Source organism: Chinchilla lanigera, unplaced genomic scaffold (assembly GCF_000276665.1).
Source record: "Chinchilla lanigera isolate Chin_1 unplaced genomic scaffold, ChiLan1.0 scaffold00090, whole genome shotgun sequence".
Lineage (NCBI taxonomy): Eukaryota > Metazoa > Chordata > Mammalia > Rodentia > Chinchillidae > Chinchilla > Chinchilla lanigera.
In genome coordinates, this window is record NW_004955491.1 from 6,383,595 (window position 1) to 6,398,774 (window position 15,180).

General features: G+C 36.6%; 1 protein-coding gene across 3 annotated transcripts in view; it reads right to left on the bottom strand.

Moving 5' to 3' along the window:
• Positions 1 to 15,180, bottom strand: part of Kmt2c (lysine (K)-specific methyltransferase 2C) — a gene marked incomplete at its 5' end in the record, with an annotated part of 175,128 nt that overhangs the window by 138,187 nt on the left and 21,761 nt on the right. For all 3 annotated transcript variants that reach the window (XM_013504579.1, XM_013504577.1, XM_013504578.1), the window contains 3 exon segments: positions 8,693 to 8,802; positions 9,792 to 9,940; positions 13,356 to 13,553. In XM_013504579.1, the coding sequence (XP_013360033.1) occupies positions 8,693 to 8,802; positions 9,792 to 9,940; positions 13,356 to 13,553 (457 nt within the window).

Sequence of the window (15,180 nt, forward strand, 5' to 3'; positions counted from 1 at the left end):
CTTACTATGTAGTCCACCCTGGCCTCAAACTTGGGGCAATCCTCTTGCCTCAGCTTCCTGGAAATGCTGGGATTTCAGATGTTCATCACCATACATTTTAAGCTTTACTTTTTTTGTCTTTTTTTTTTTTTTTTTTTGGCGACAGGGTCTCACTATGCAGTTCAGGCTGGCCTCGAGCTCCTGCCTCAGCCTCGTAAGTGCTGAGAGTTAGTTATGCACCAACATGCCCAGCTCCTATTTTCAAAGTGTTAGCTGGGGTTATAGGCATGCACCACCACACCCGGCTCATTTTATATTTTAACAAGCTTTGCAAATTCACCCTATTAATGTCTTTTTTGAGGCACCACATTTATTAACAAATAAATGTGTGTTTTTTTGTTTTTTGCTTGTGTCTGTTTGCTTTGTTTTTTGAGACAGGGTCTCCCTATGCAGTTCACTGGCCTTGAGCTCATTAACTATACAGCCTGGCTGGATTCAAACTCCTGCCAATCCTCCTGCCTCACTACCTGTCTCCACACTTACTTGTGACAACATCAGCCGTAAAATACCATAGCAAATTCCACTTCAGGGTATAGTGAATTTTTTTTTCTTCAATTTCTTTGACAATATTTTCTCTTGTAGTTATTTGACTATTCATAAAAAATTCTTCCACTCTAAATTTAGCATTTCACTCTTCCAGTAAATAACTAAGCAATACTGCTAACATCTACTGATACACCAAAAGGCTAAGAAAACCACTAAAATCATTACTTTGTTTTTAAAACACTACAGATGTGGCTCACAATGACCTTAACTTTTAAAGCAAATACTCCAGCTGAAATGTTTATATTGTCAAACAATTCTATTTTCCATGGTTATATATGTTTAGTAACCATAATCAAACACAATTTTCTTACCTCATCATTTTTTTCTTGTTTGGCTAACAAAGGAGTCATTCAGAAACTTACTTTAATTAAAGTCTCATTTTCGTTTTATATTTTCATGAAGAAATCCTGCTGTGATATTTTGCTTTAATTTACTATTCCTTCTGACTACGATATTCCTATGACCTTAAAATACTGTGGTGGGTACTCAGCATGGTATTGACATATAATGGTATTCTTTTAGCACAAGTACAGTGTTCCAGCATAATAAATATAACGCTTTGCCATCTAGTTTGATAATGCTTAATACATTCCACATGCCTCAAAAACACTATAATATGAAGTTGATTTTTTCTGTTTTCTCCTTTTAACCTATTAAGCATGTACCAGTAATAAAAGAAATAATAAAATTCTAGGACAATCGTGCATATATTCAGACATTCAAAAACTGACAAACTGCAACTATGCCACTGTGATTTATATTAAGCCAAGCACTAATGCAAAGTATCTATGATCTCTGTACCAACAACTCAACTATTTGTCACTAACACTTGAATTTCATATACTCTTCATGTGTCATGAAGTATCACTGTTTTAATTTTTCAACCACTTAAAAATATAAGAACCAGAACCAGGTATGGTGGCGATTGCCTATAATCCCAGCCCTTGAGAGGCTGAGGCAGGATGATCACCTAGAGTTCCAGGCCACCCTGGGTTACATAGCGAGACCCTGTCTCAAAAACAACAAACGAAGATCAGTCTTGTCTTATAAGCACATAAACACTGGTGGAGGATTTCATTATTAAAGTTCTTCTGCGCTTGGCATGCAGAAAAGAAAATCTCCATTCCTACTTCACAGAGCTCCCCACAGTACTTACTCCTCAGTCATTCCCACACACATACCACTCTGAGTAGTTCCAACTTTTTCCATGTTGATTCTTTGTCTAAATTCCCACATTAACCACCTGAAACTTGGCCATCCTCCAAGCACATCTTAAATCTCTCCTACTTTTAAAATACTTTCAAATTCCCTCAGTTAAAAAATGTTTCCAATAATGAAGTTATCTATAAAACATCTATTCACCCCTTTTTTCTTCCTGAAGACCTCGTTTTCCAGATACCCACCCACTTCTGAACAGAAGCGCCTCTCAGAAGGAAGCGGCACTGTCCCCAGCCTCAAAGGAGAATTATACTCTCACCCATTCATCATTGCCCCAACTCCACTATTTGTTATTATTGGCATAAATGCTAAAGGCAATTCTAGCTAATGAGACATTAGGAGCAATCTTCTAGAATAAGACAAAACATCAAAAATGATTTTCTTAATTAAAATGCTGCCTTTCTAAAGGTTTGGTTTTCTGGTTCTGTATGTCTGCATGACAGTATAATGCTCAGAGCTCCTATCCTCCAGTTTCTGACCATGTAAGGAAGCAGACCAAAGAGACCAGTGTGCTGCGGGTAAACAACAGAAAGATGCCGAGGACCTGACAACTTGGTACCATAAAAACTGCTGAATTACCCATTACCCTACGTCTTGATTTCCTATTGTGAAATAATCAGCTTCTTGGACTTCACTTATGCTTCCTGCATAATACTTACAATGCTGACCGAAACGGAGAAACAAAAATCATATGTACCCTCTTCTCTGAAAGAACCATAAAACAAAATATAAGCAACAATGATTTTCCAGTCAATAAATATCAGATAACAAAGGGCAGTGGCTCCTCAATGTTGAAAAATAAAAGAGATAACCTCTACAAGTATACCAGCAAACTGCTGTGCAAGTTTCCAGCCCAAGGCACAGAAGACAAATGGAGGGCTGGGGAGATAGCTCACCGGTACAAGTGCCTGCCTGGCAAGCGCAAGGTCCTGAGTTCAACTCCTGGTACCAAAAAAAAAAAAAAAAAGGTAAGACAAATGGAGCAAATCCTGGCTAACTCCTGAATTGGAAAGATAAGACTGAGAGTCAGGAGAAAACCAGTCAGTTAGAGGGTAAAAGGACAGAAGACAAACAGAAAAGAGCTACCTAGAATCCCAGAGGTCTAGACACCCCTGGCATTGCACCTCAAGCACACCCAGAATACTGATTAGCATGTGTGTTTGACCCAAGTATCCAACACCAGGAAACAAATCATTAGAAAGAATGACAGGGAACAAAGCCCAGAACTCACACAGGACCACAAATACTGTCTGTACCCACCACCCTATATGGGAGAACTCATAACGCATGAGGCATTCATTAGAGTCTTCAGGAAAGTTTTGCCTCAGTAGTTAGGAATAATTAGTCCTGGGCTAAGCACTGCCTCAATATCTGCCTAATAAATCATAAAAGAGAAAGTAAAAAGAACTAAGCCATTCATAAGTAACTTGCTTGCTCCCCAAAACAAACCTCAAGACTTAGAAAAAAAGAAAAAAAAAAAAACACCACAGAACAGGTAAATTCACAATGCTTGGCCTCCAAATACATGCTGACAAAGATTTAGAAAGGGCAAACTCACAATGCAAACTGAAAATGATCAAAGCTGACTCAGAATTGACACAGATGTTAAGATACAGTGATACCTCAGTTCAAAAACTTAATTCATGCCTAAAACAGATGGCCACATTCATGTCCATGCAGGAAAGATGGTTGTAGTTTCACCCAATACAGAGTTTGAAAAGAAAAACAAAATTTTGTGAAATGCTTCTGTTTGCAAACCAGATCACAAAAATGTTCATGAACTAAGATACCACTGTAATTGCAAAGACATTAAAACTGTGGTTATAAATGCATTCAGTATGTTCACAAAGTGGAAACATGGAAGACATGACCATGAGCAAACTTTTAAGAGATTAAAAAGAATATCTGAGATAAAAATCACATTGGATATGATAAAGAGATGATTAGAAATTATGCAGAAAAGACTAGTGAGCTTGAAGACAACAAAAAGTAAAATGCAGCACAAAGAGGACAAAAAAGGATTTTTTAAAAAAAATTTTTAAGTGATCAGTAGAGAAACCAAATTCCCTCACATACAGCTAACCGCAGTTCAAAGAATGGGAAAGAGAAGCACAGAAAAACTGCTTGAGGAAATAACTGCAAACAGCTTCCTAAGCATAATGAAAACTAGAAACTCAAAGAACCAAGACACTCAACAAACTCTAAGCATAAGAAACATGAACTACAACAAAGCATAACATAATAAATTTGTTCAAAAATCAACGGTACAATATTAAAAGGGACTTGATTAAAAGACATAATGCATATAAAGAAACAAAGACAAACATCAGATTCCCCCTGAGATACACCACAAGTAGGAAGACCAGCATCACTGTAACGCATGGGGTGGGCGGGGAGAGAAGGACTATAATTTGGCACCAGGCAAAAATCTTTCAAATATGAAGACAAAATAAAATACTTCAGAAATACAAATGCTGAAACAATTCATCACCAGTAGACCTACACTGCAAGAAATGTTAAAGGATCTTTCACATCAGTGGAACATGATACCAGATAAAAAAAACCTGGAGCTACACAAAGGAATAAAGAACACAGAAGGATGAATTCTTTTAATCAATACCAACAGCACCAAAATCCAAGAGGAAAAAAAAATATGTTTGTTTTTATTACAGATGAAACTATACAATAGTACTTGAAAGTAGACTAAGGATACTGATATTATACACACTAAAACAACCATGAAACTATCAATGAGTTACAGATATTAACCTAACAAAGAATATAAAATGAAACGATAGCACTCAATGTAAAAAAATATAAGGAATGGAAATGAGATGGAAAAAACAAAATGGAAAGAACTTAATCACACTACATGTACATGGCTAAATGCCCTAATAAAGACAGAACTGTCAGCCTAGATTTAAAGCAAGGCTATTACCTGCAAGAAATGCATCTTAAATATAAAGATGCAAATGGGTTAAAGTGTAAGAATGAAACAACATTTAAGTTTATGCTTGTCAAAAGAAATATCTAGGCCACATGGTAGCACATGCCTATAATCGCATCATTCCAGAGAGTGAGGTACTATTGCTGTAAGCTCAAGGCCAGCCTGGGCTACATAGTTTAAAAAAAAATAGATACATTAATATTAAAAGCTATCTCAGAGTTAAATATAGGAGTTTTCTGCTATTTATACAATCAGAAGTACCCATATCTTTCCTCTGCTCAAAGTTTCAAAGTACCTTTGTATAACCACTACAGCACTTATTATATCCTCCCTATAATGGAGAATAATTCAACACTGTACTGCACAATACCTACTTTTAGGCCTCTAAAGAGAAATATGTTGAAATTGAGCCACCTTTCAGTTATTGTACTGTGCAAAAAAGGGAAAACATACAAGGTGCAGGACTACTATTTTTCGAAAGGTCTGTGAGCCTGGCAGCCGCAGGCTGGCTTCTGGGAACGTGGACTCTGAGAAGGCTCCCTAACTGATAAACATGGTTCACTGTGCCTGGCGCAAGAAATGATGCAGCTTGCCCTGTGAGTCCTTCCCTGAGTCTGAAAATGTCACACATGCTAGACAAGGGTGATTAGGAGACCAGCCCTCAATAACAACCTTCGGCTTCCGGGGGCATCACATGCACGCTGCTTTATTTTCACTGCTAGGGAAAGAAAGTACTGTGTGCCCCCCTCATAGGAAGCAGAGTGCATTAGGCTACCTTTCTGTGGATTCTTTGGGACCACGCTGGTGTCTCTTTCCACTGAGAACCATCCATGCATATCCATGCAACATCACAGCAGTAAATCTTAGCCATTACAGCTCTATGCTGAGTCCATGTGTCCTAGAAAATCTCTAAATGTGGAGGCAGTCCAGTGGACCCCTGACACAAAAAAAGTCCAAATCTGTTAAGGTTTACCTTTCCTCTAACAAACTGTGAGGGGAGAAGAGGAACACAGACTCCCTTCAAAGCACTAGATCCTAATTTGATTCAAATATCACTAAGTTGATTTAGTCTTTCCTTATGTGTAGTTACAACCAGCCAGGCTGCAATCTCAGCACTCAGAAGGCTGAGACAGGAGGATCACCAAGAGTTCCAGGCCAGCCTAGGTTCCACAGTGAGTTCAATGGCAGCTTGCACTACATAGCAAGACACTGTCTCAAAAAAGGGAAGGAGAGAGCAGGGAACAAGCAAGTGGGCAGAAAAAGATGGGTAATCCTTATCTGTAGTTACTTTCTTCAACACGAGAACCCTAACTGGTTATCTGCAATAGGTTTACCTATTTGTCCACTTATAGCACATACATAGTTCTAAAAATGTTAACTCATACTCCAAAGAGAAGCAAATGCACAAATCCGATTACAGCACATTACATAGTTCTTCCTTTTTTAGGCTTTATACTATCCCATCAAAGTATAATTTCTATCATTACTCAGGTTGCTTCTTTTATTTCCAGTCCCTTTCAGTGTCAACTTTGCTATCCCTTTTTGGATCCCCAACATCCTGGCTCATACTGCTTATTGCAGAGTATGTAAAACATTCCTGTTGTACCAAGAGTCACAGCTAGACCACACACACACACCCAACAACAACACCCTAAGAAGTGTTCCTCACATAAATGGGTAAATCCATATAGAGTTTTATTTTTTGAGATAGGATCTCACTATATATCCCACGCATGCCTTAAATATACTACGTTGCCCAGGCTGGCCTTGAACTCACACCAATCTTCCTGCCCCGGCCTCCCAAGTGCTGAGATTACAGGCATGTGCCACTACACCCAGCTTGTGGTTTGTTTTATATCACCAAGCTTCCCTCCAGAATACTGGTACCAATTTGCATCTGTACCAGCAAAGTACAAAGGTACCTGCTTCCCCAAAGTCTGATTAACTAATGTCTTGCTGTCTATCTGAAACTTTCTCAGTGAGACAAATCTTCCTTTCTTAAGGGCAAAATTCTAGCTTAATGGCCCATCCTATGCCTGTTCAGCAATGGAGAAAACAAAATAGACAAAAATCAGCAAAAGCAGCAATAAAATACCGACCCTACTCTAAGTGTGGAGTGACTGAATCTGGTGGGGAGACAAAGGTTTCTAATCTTCTAATCTCCTCACCAACTCTGGCCCAAGTACCCAGTAGCACTTAACCAGCTTGGGTCTGTGCTGCCCCCAGCGCCTAGCAGAGTCATAAGGAGCGTAAGTCTTCCTGGCCTCTATGATTCCTCCACCAAGAACAAGGAACAGCCCTAATCTCCAAATAACACTTAAACATCAATCAGTAAGTATTCAAAAAACAAATATGGTACCTTTGTCCAAAACGAATAGGATGAAGCAAGCTTCTTTTAACTAACCTCTGAGCAAAAATAGGAAATCTATTTATAAAACCTTGTATGTGTGTACAAATTTCTCTATTTGATAAATATCACATGAATTTTCTTGATTCCTCGATTTGTAGTCCAATGCCACAAAGATAGTTTTAGCCTTTGTTAACTGCCCTCCGTACAGTACCTTCCTGTCACAAACAACCTAAAAATTCTTCCCTTCTTTTCCCTAAAAATACTTGTAAGGTAAGAGACAGTTCTCGCTGACCCTCACACTCCTCATCTAACCATCTAAGTACAGTAATACTTTGGCTCAGGGACACTTCTGCTGCAAACAATTCGGTTCACAAACAGAAGCAACAGGCAAAATTATGCTCCCATCTGCCAACTCTGCACTGGGTGATGAACACCAACGGTACCATCTTCCCCAGAAAAATGGAACGAATTAAATGCATGAACCAAGGTACCACTCACTGTATGTTCAAGCTGCGTAGTATACTATTAGGCATTATAGTATTCAAAATTTGACGCCGTGCACTTCAGTGTAATGTCAAATTCTAAAACAAGCATTCTGGCCTGACTCTTTTTAAGGCAACAGTTACTCATTCTTGTGAAGTGAAGTCTTTAGGTTATGTGAGTAAGCTGATACTACAACAGAGTAGTGCTTCACTCCGCGAATACTGCTCTTATCTCAACTGTACTTCTGAAAGCTTTACCTCTGTTCTATTGATTAAAGCCTATACAGTTTCTACAGACAGTTTCTAGTTTTAATGTTTCTTAATAAGCAGGGCTGTCACATTTCTCCCAAATATACTTGTCAAAAACCAAAGAGAATTTGAAGAGATAACAAAGCCTTCTTACTGCACAGAGTTTGCTGCCTTTATAGATGAAAGTTAACTGCATTTCTTTTTATAATTACCTCAAAATCACAGAAAAACAATTGTAAAAAAGCTTTGAAAAGTGGCAAACTTTGTATATATTACTCTGGCATAATGGAAAAACATTAACTGAATTGCCAATTGGGCTAAAAAGAAATATTTGTATCAATGTTTAAAATAGTTTTTGTTTTTTGAGACAGAGTCTCAATATGTAGTTCAGGCTGGCCTCGAAGTCACAGCAATCCTCCTGCCTCACAGCCTGCCAAGGGCTGGGATTACAGGCCTGCACGACCATGTCCAATAATGTTTAAAATACTGAGCAGAGTTATTCCGTATTGTGGACAAAAATATGTATCAAATTTTATATATCAAATAATTTAAATCTTCATCAAACAGTTTTGTCTTAAAGAATAACCACATGAATGTACATGGGTAGTTAGTAATTCCCATTTCTAAAAAATGTTAATTTCTCATTTAAGTATAAGATATTTAAGGTTTAAGTTTATTAATCATAGTATATTACAGCTATTTATATATATATTACTCTTGAAAAAAACTAGTTTCCTGTTTTCAGGGTTTTTATACCACAGTAATCATTTAATAAATAATTCTTGCAAGTAAACTTTTATGTTAAATAAAGTAAAAATTATAAAATTGTGGTTTAAGTAAATATTGGTGCCTTCTACTTACTTCTGTGCTCCCTGAGACAACAGCTTTGTCCACGTGCACTGACAACGGTTCTTCTACCTGGCACACGCCCAGCGACCACTCCACACAACGGTGATGAGCCCAGCAAGTGCCTCAAAAGTGAAAAGGAGCAAATGAGTAAACATCAAAAATGTGAATGCAAGTAAATGAATACATAAAGTTTCAAAATAAATTCCTAACATGTGAGGACACAGTGCACGCTGCCTCTCGTGTACCATTAAGCAGCCTTTCTCAGGCTGCACTCCAGTCCGTGAACTGCAGCAATGACACCAATCACACCAATCTAGGAACCTGTCTGCACATGGCTAAGATTGGCTCGATCAAAAACACCTGTGGTAGGGCAATGAGCCGTAACCAGCCTTCCTGGTAATTCTGATGCACATGAAATTCTGGAAATTACTCAATTAGTGATCATTTCTTCAACAAGCACAAGTTAGTTTTCGGTCATTTTACTTAAATATTACTATCACTTTTATTTGACAAAGGGAATGTATGGAAGGAAAACGATGACAGATGTGATTCTGCTCCACCCACCACAGGCAAGAATAGGCACAATTCATCAACAACCATGCGGTCCTTAAATGCTCCATCACACAGCACTTGAGCCACTACCCACCAATGGGCACCTCAAACATACAATGAGATTTACTTAAAATTCCAACAGCATACGGGAGTGTGAGTTACTACACTGCTACTGTAAGGGAACCCATGTGGCTCAGAGCAATTGTCTCGCCATCATGAAAACAGGTCCAAACCCCTGTGTTTCAAAGTTTTCACCTATCCCTTTACAATTTTTCCCTTTCCTCATTTGTCAGGTATCCATGGCACTGCTACCTACACCTGAGTAAACACATTTGTAGAAGCACCCAGTCCAGTGTTGGCACTGTGCAGACTTTAAATCAGACAGATAAACATAGACAATTTCTTTCACCAAGTAGGCAGAGTTACTAATGACATGTTTGATAATGTAATCCTGATTATTTCTACATGAAAAGCATATATTACTGAGTAAGCTGGTGAAGAACTAAAATTTAAATGCTTGCAGACCAAGAGGCAATTGTTACTGAAGAAAGGCCCCTACCTGCAGAATCAAATAAGGCTTGGACATCAATGGCATCTGGAAGGCCAACCAGACTGAGCTCATCCCACAATTTACCAGCCTGATCATCTGCAACCGTCTGGGTGCTTACACTTACACAAGACACCATATTTTGCTGAAGAGATCGTTCTCTGAAAATAAAGTGGGATAAGATAAATGTCTGTGAAGGGATAACAAGTAGAAATCATTTCATTTTATAAAAACTTAAGAATGATGCACTGCCAAGTCAATTTTAATTTATTAAGCATAAACTGTGATTAAACACTTTTAAATTCACGTCTTACTATTATTGATAGTAATGTTAACATGTTGCCACATTACTCTTGTAAGCAACAACTAAGTGTCCATAAACTCAGAATAAAGTATTAAAACTATAGTTGCAAACTTATTTTTCCATTCTCTAACATAATTCTTTAATAATTGACACGTATTCTAGTCAGGAACCACGTTTTAACACATAAATTTAAAATTCCCTTTGGTCTTACTAAAATGCTTACAAAATGTAGCTTGATCAGAAAAATTTAATATGCTTCACCCAACACAGAACTGCCACAGCAGAGGTGGCCATTAATTTTACATAATGAAAGTTTATTTTCCTGAGAAAAAGAAAACCTGCTACACAGTGTACAAAAGGAGGCAGGGGAAATAGAACAGATCAACTGTACTTTCCTATGGTCCCCTTGACAAAATCTCAACAGCTGGCTGGTAGCATGATGTTGAAGAAGTTTCAATCAAGACCATACCTCACCAATCAAAAAAAAAAAAAAAAAAAAAAAAAAAAGCTAGTGAAGGTATGGGGACTAATGAGCTAGTATAACAGTTAAAACTAGAATGTAAAAAAAGAATGATAAATAAAGTATATAATATATACTGGGAGATTTCAGACTTTCAAACCCTAACACTTTAGGTATGTTTTAAGGTCATTCAGTAAACAAAGAGGACTACTATGGTCAAAATGAATTATGGGAAATCAGATGCCACCACTAAAACTTAAATTTTCTCCTAATACCATAGTATTTAACCTGATGATAATTCTGGATTAAATCACTATTGAATATAGATATAACTCACTGCACTTCTGTATGCTGGATATTTATCATGATTCCTATTAAGAGAAAATCAGCACAATGACCAGGGTACTAAACTTTTTTATACCTGGAATCATTGAAAGAAAAAAAGTATTAACATATTTCAATAAGTACATTTAAATATCAAACCATACAAAAACCAGTCACTTTTCTATGTTCAGCATTAGAAAAAGGTTCAGCATTAGAAAAAGGTTCAGCATGCTATGCTAACTTTAAATTCTCATTGTTGAAGATTCCCACAATAAAATGAGAACAAATTCTTTTCTACAAATAGAACGTCCAGTCTTACAAATATATTCTTCATACCTAATCAATGTTACTTTATTGGAAGAAATAAAGACTGACAGAGTTCATCCATAAATATTAATGTATTATTTTAGGAACTGGTATTTGGTGGGGGAAAGTAAAAACCAGTGCAATGACTAACTAGTCTATTACTATCAGTAATCAGTTCCTAACCAAAAACTTAAATCAGGTTTTTAGACTGGTTTGTATGTACATAACATATCAAATGCCAATATCAATCCTAAAGATGATAGCAGTCCAGCTTAGGAAAAGTCAACTGAAATATATACACACAAAAGTTCAAGTTATAAAAAAATAAAGAAAGAAAGAACCACCCTTGACTATACAGTCTTATATTTAGTAGAAATAAGAACGATAACCTTGTTGTAAAAAGATCCATTGTAAAAACATCCTTTGTTGAATTTTTTGAAAAACTAGTTGTTTATACTTCATTAGTAACATATTTTATAAATATTTAAAATTACTGAGCTGAACTGACTGTTCACCCCTACATGGTTGCCAAATTTTTCTAAGTGTACTTCATTAACAGACTTTTTATCATTACTTAATAAACTTGGTAAGCATTAAGTATATACAACTTTCATTAAGCCAAGACTATTTTTATACAATTTTCTAAGCTCATAAAATTTTTCACTAAAATTTAGCTTTACTTACAAAATAAGTATGTAAAGCCTAAACCTCTTTTCTAGAATAAAATTTTACCTAGCTGCCATTATTGAAGGTAGAATGTAAGGATATAACATAGTGTGTTCTGGTCTATAAAACTTGCTAAGTATTGCTGGACACTAAGTTTGCTGGACTGTGCATGTATATGAGCACCCAACTAATCACAGGTAAGGTTTATAAATATGCTTAGATACAGTCTTAAAAACATGATTCTTCAAATACAGTCCTGTAAGCCTCTTTAAACTGTTCTACCTTAAATTCTTTAAAAAGATTCCTGTTATTGTTTCATTTTCTATGTCAAATCTTCAAGGCATTGGCAGCAGTTCAAATCAAAGAGCCAAGGAAGTGCAGCACAACAATGCTTTAGTGCTCAAATCTGCAGATATGCCAGACAGGCTCTTGCGTGATTACATCATCACCCGCAAGGAGCAGCACCCGTCAGCCTCCCAAGCTAAATCAATTTTTATACTTGCTTGTCAACAACAGAAACCTCCCCCCCCCACTTAATCAACAGAGTGAAGGCCATACATTAAGATGGTCTTTAACCACAACTATACACAGTATTTTAAAAGGTTACTAGCCAAAAAGCCTTGTGTAACAATGTGCTCATGGATACAAACATACACAGTCATCCAAACATTTTATTTCCTTAAAAAAGTACCTTTCCTACCTTTAACAAAAGGTTCCTAAGCATATAATTACAGAAAGAAAAGGATAAAGAGAAAAGAGAACTGTGTTCTGATTTGAATTTACAGGACAGCTCAACATTCTCCAAAACAAGTCAGAATTTCAACAAAATGAATAAATGAATGACATGAAAGATGTGAATAGTGAAAAGAATTCTGGAGGGTTTTTTTTGGTCTGTTTGGGGTCGTTTGTTTGTTTGTTTGTTTGTTTGTTTGGGGCAGGGTCTTGCTATGTAGTTCAAGCTGGCCTTAAACTCACTATATAGTCAAACTGGCCTTGAACTCATGGTGATCTTCCTGCTTTAGCCTCCCTAGTGCTGGGATTACAGGTGTGAGCCACCACCCCTGGCTGTAACAATTCTCGTTTTATTATGTTATATTCATACAAACAAACAATTACTTAGTGGAAAGAAAGGACTTCAGTGGTGTTTGTCTTCTTTCTATTCATAAATCCCATGAACTCCCTCTCAGCTTACATTTTAAAAAATTTTCTCCCAAAAGGTAACTGTTGTGTAGTTTTGTTAATGCACAATTAAATTAACAATCTTTTAAAAATAAAAAATGAGGGCCGGGGATATAGCTCAATGGTGCAAGTGCAAGGTTGTGAGTTGATTCCCAGTACCAAGGGGGGGAAAAAAAGAAGAAATTTTGAGAAAAGGACTGTTTTAGGTTAAAGTAGTCATAAAATACTTCATGAATTTGGAAAACAGAAATTTCAACAGCAAGAACCCCATTTGTAAATTATAAACAATTAATTAGACACAGTTTCATTCCATCAATTTAAATTCAAAACTCCTTACTTTCTCTGTCCTCTTTGTCTTCGTGGAGCTGAGTTTTGTACTCTCTCATAGGTTCCACTGCTGTTGTCATCAATGTCCTTGTTAGCAGGCTGGCTTTGCCACGGCAAGATAAATCCAGGCGTTACTCTGAATTGTTTTAAGTCGCCCTGTCCTAAGGAACTTTTTTCCCCACAGTAACAAAAAGCGCAGAGCTGTTCACTGGCAAAAGCAAAAAGTGAGGAAGACAGAGAAGGTGAAAAGCAGCTTTAATCAGTGACTTTAAGTAATGCAACTGGACATCTATGCTTTACAATGATACCATTAGTGCAAAGCAAGGCTTTTTGAACATATTTTCTATAATTTATTCTGTTGCACCTTAGGAACAGTTAAGTTTAATAACAGTTATACATTAGCAACTCTTACTTTTCCACACCACGATATTTGTTTGTTTACGCATGCCTGCAGTGCTGGTGATTGAACTCGGGGCCATGTGCATGGTAGGCAAGTGCCCCAACACAGCCCAGCATGTCAGTGCACACCCGTTAACCCAGCACTCCAAAAGGCTGAGGCAGGAGGATCACAAGTTCTAGCCCATCATGGACAATTTAGCAACTTAGCAAGACCCTAGTTCAAAATGTTTTGTAAAATTTTTTCAGATTTTTTTAAAGAGTTACAGATAAAGCTTGCCCTGAGTTTAATCCCAGTACCACACACACACACAAAGTGCTCCATCACTGAGCTATATATACCAGTACTACACCCCTAGTCCAGCATGATTTTTTAAAAAGTAATAAGCATGCCAAATTTAGAAATTCTAGTTTGTACTTAGGAAAAATTATTTTTTTAAAAGATCTGCTATTGTCAATCAAAGTTGTTACTTAGGAAAAATTATTTTTTTAAAAGATCTGCTATTGTCAATCAAAGTTGTAATTCAAAACAATAAGCAAAATAAAACTAGGGATGGGGAAGAAGATGAAGTTTAATACTCATGCAGTTGTATGATGGATCTATAAAGTGTAGCAAAAAGCTATATTTAAATATCTGGTGTAACAGCGCTCTACACCCACACAGAGAGGTAAACTACAGACCTTAAAGATTTAACAAATGTACCGCACTAATGCACAGTGCTAAGCCGTAGGGGAGAATGGAAACTCTGTGCTATTTGCTCCATTTTTCTGTAAATGGTGTTCTAAAAATGAAAGTCTATTAATTTTTTAAAACACATTAAAATGTTAAAACACTAAAACTAATATACATTACAAAATACACATTTAGAGAAACAAAATGAAAAGGACTTCTCCTCTTAGATCTATTTTCTCTTTGCAACATATGTACTGCCACCACACCCAAATCTTTCTTCTCGGGTTTCCATCACCTCAGTAACATTCACCCCATCAAACTCCATATTTTTCATTAGAATATAAAGATAACCTATAGTCTTCTGCACTACTCTATCCAGTTCTACTTATTACTAAGAGTTTACTTTCTATTCAAGCATACTAAAACATTCCCAAAATGTACTTTATATTGGGACACAAAAGACTTCATACATTCAAAACGTCCATATCATACAGACAGTATTCTCTGAAAATAATGCCATAAATTATTAACAGAAATGTATTAATAAACAACTTAAGAGTTTTCTAAATATTTGGAAACTAGAAAACATATAGCTGAGAACCTTTCAATTAAAATGCAAAACACATTATTTGGAATGGGATAATAATGAAAACCTATGATGAATGTTATCATTATGTACATATTATTGGTATAGACGTCTATAATGTACCAATAAAATAAAAGACTTTAAAGAACGAACATACTGGGCAACCCATTCAGGACTCCT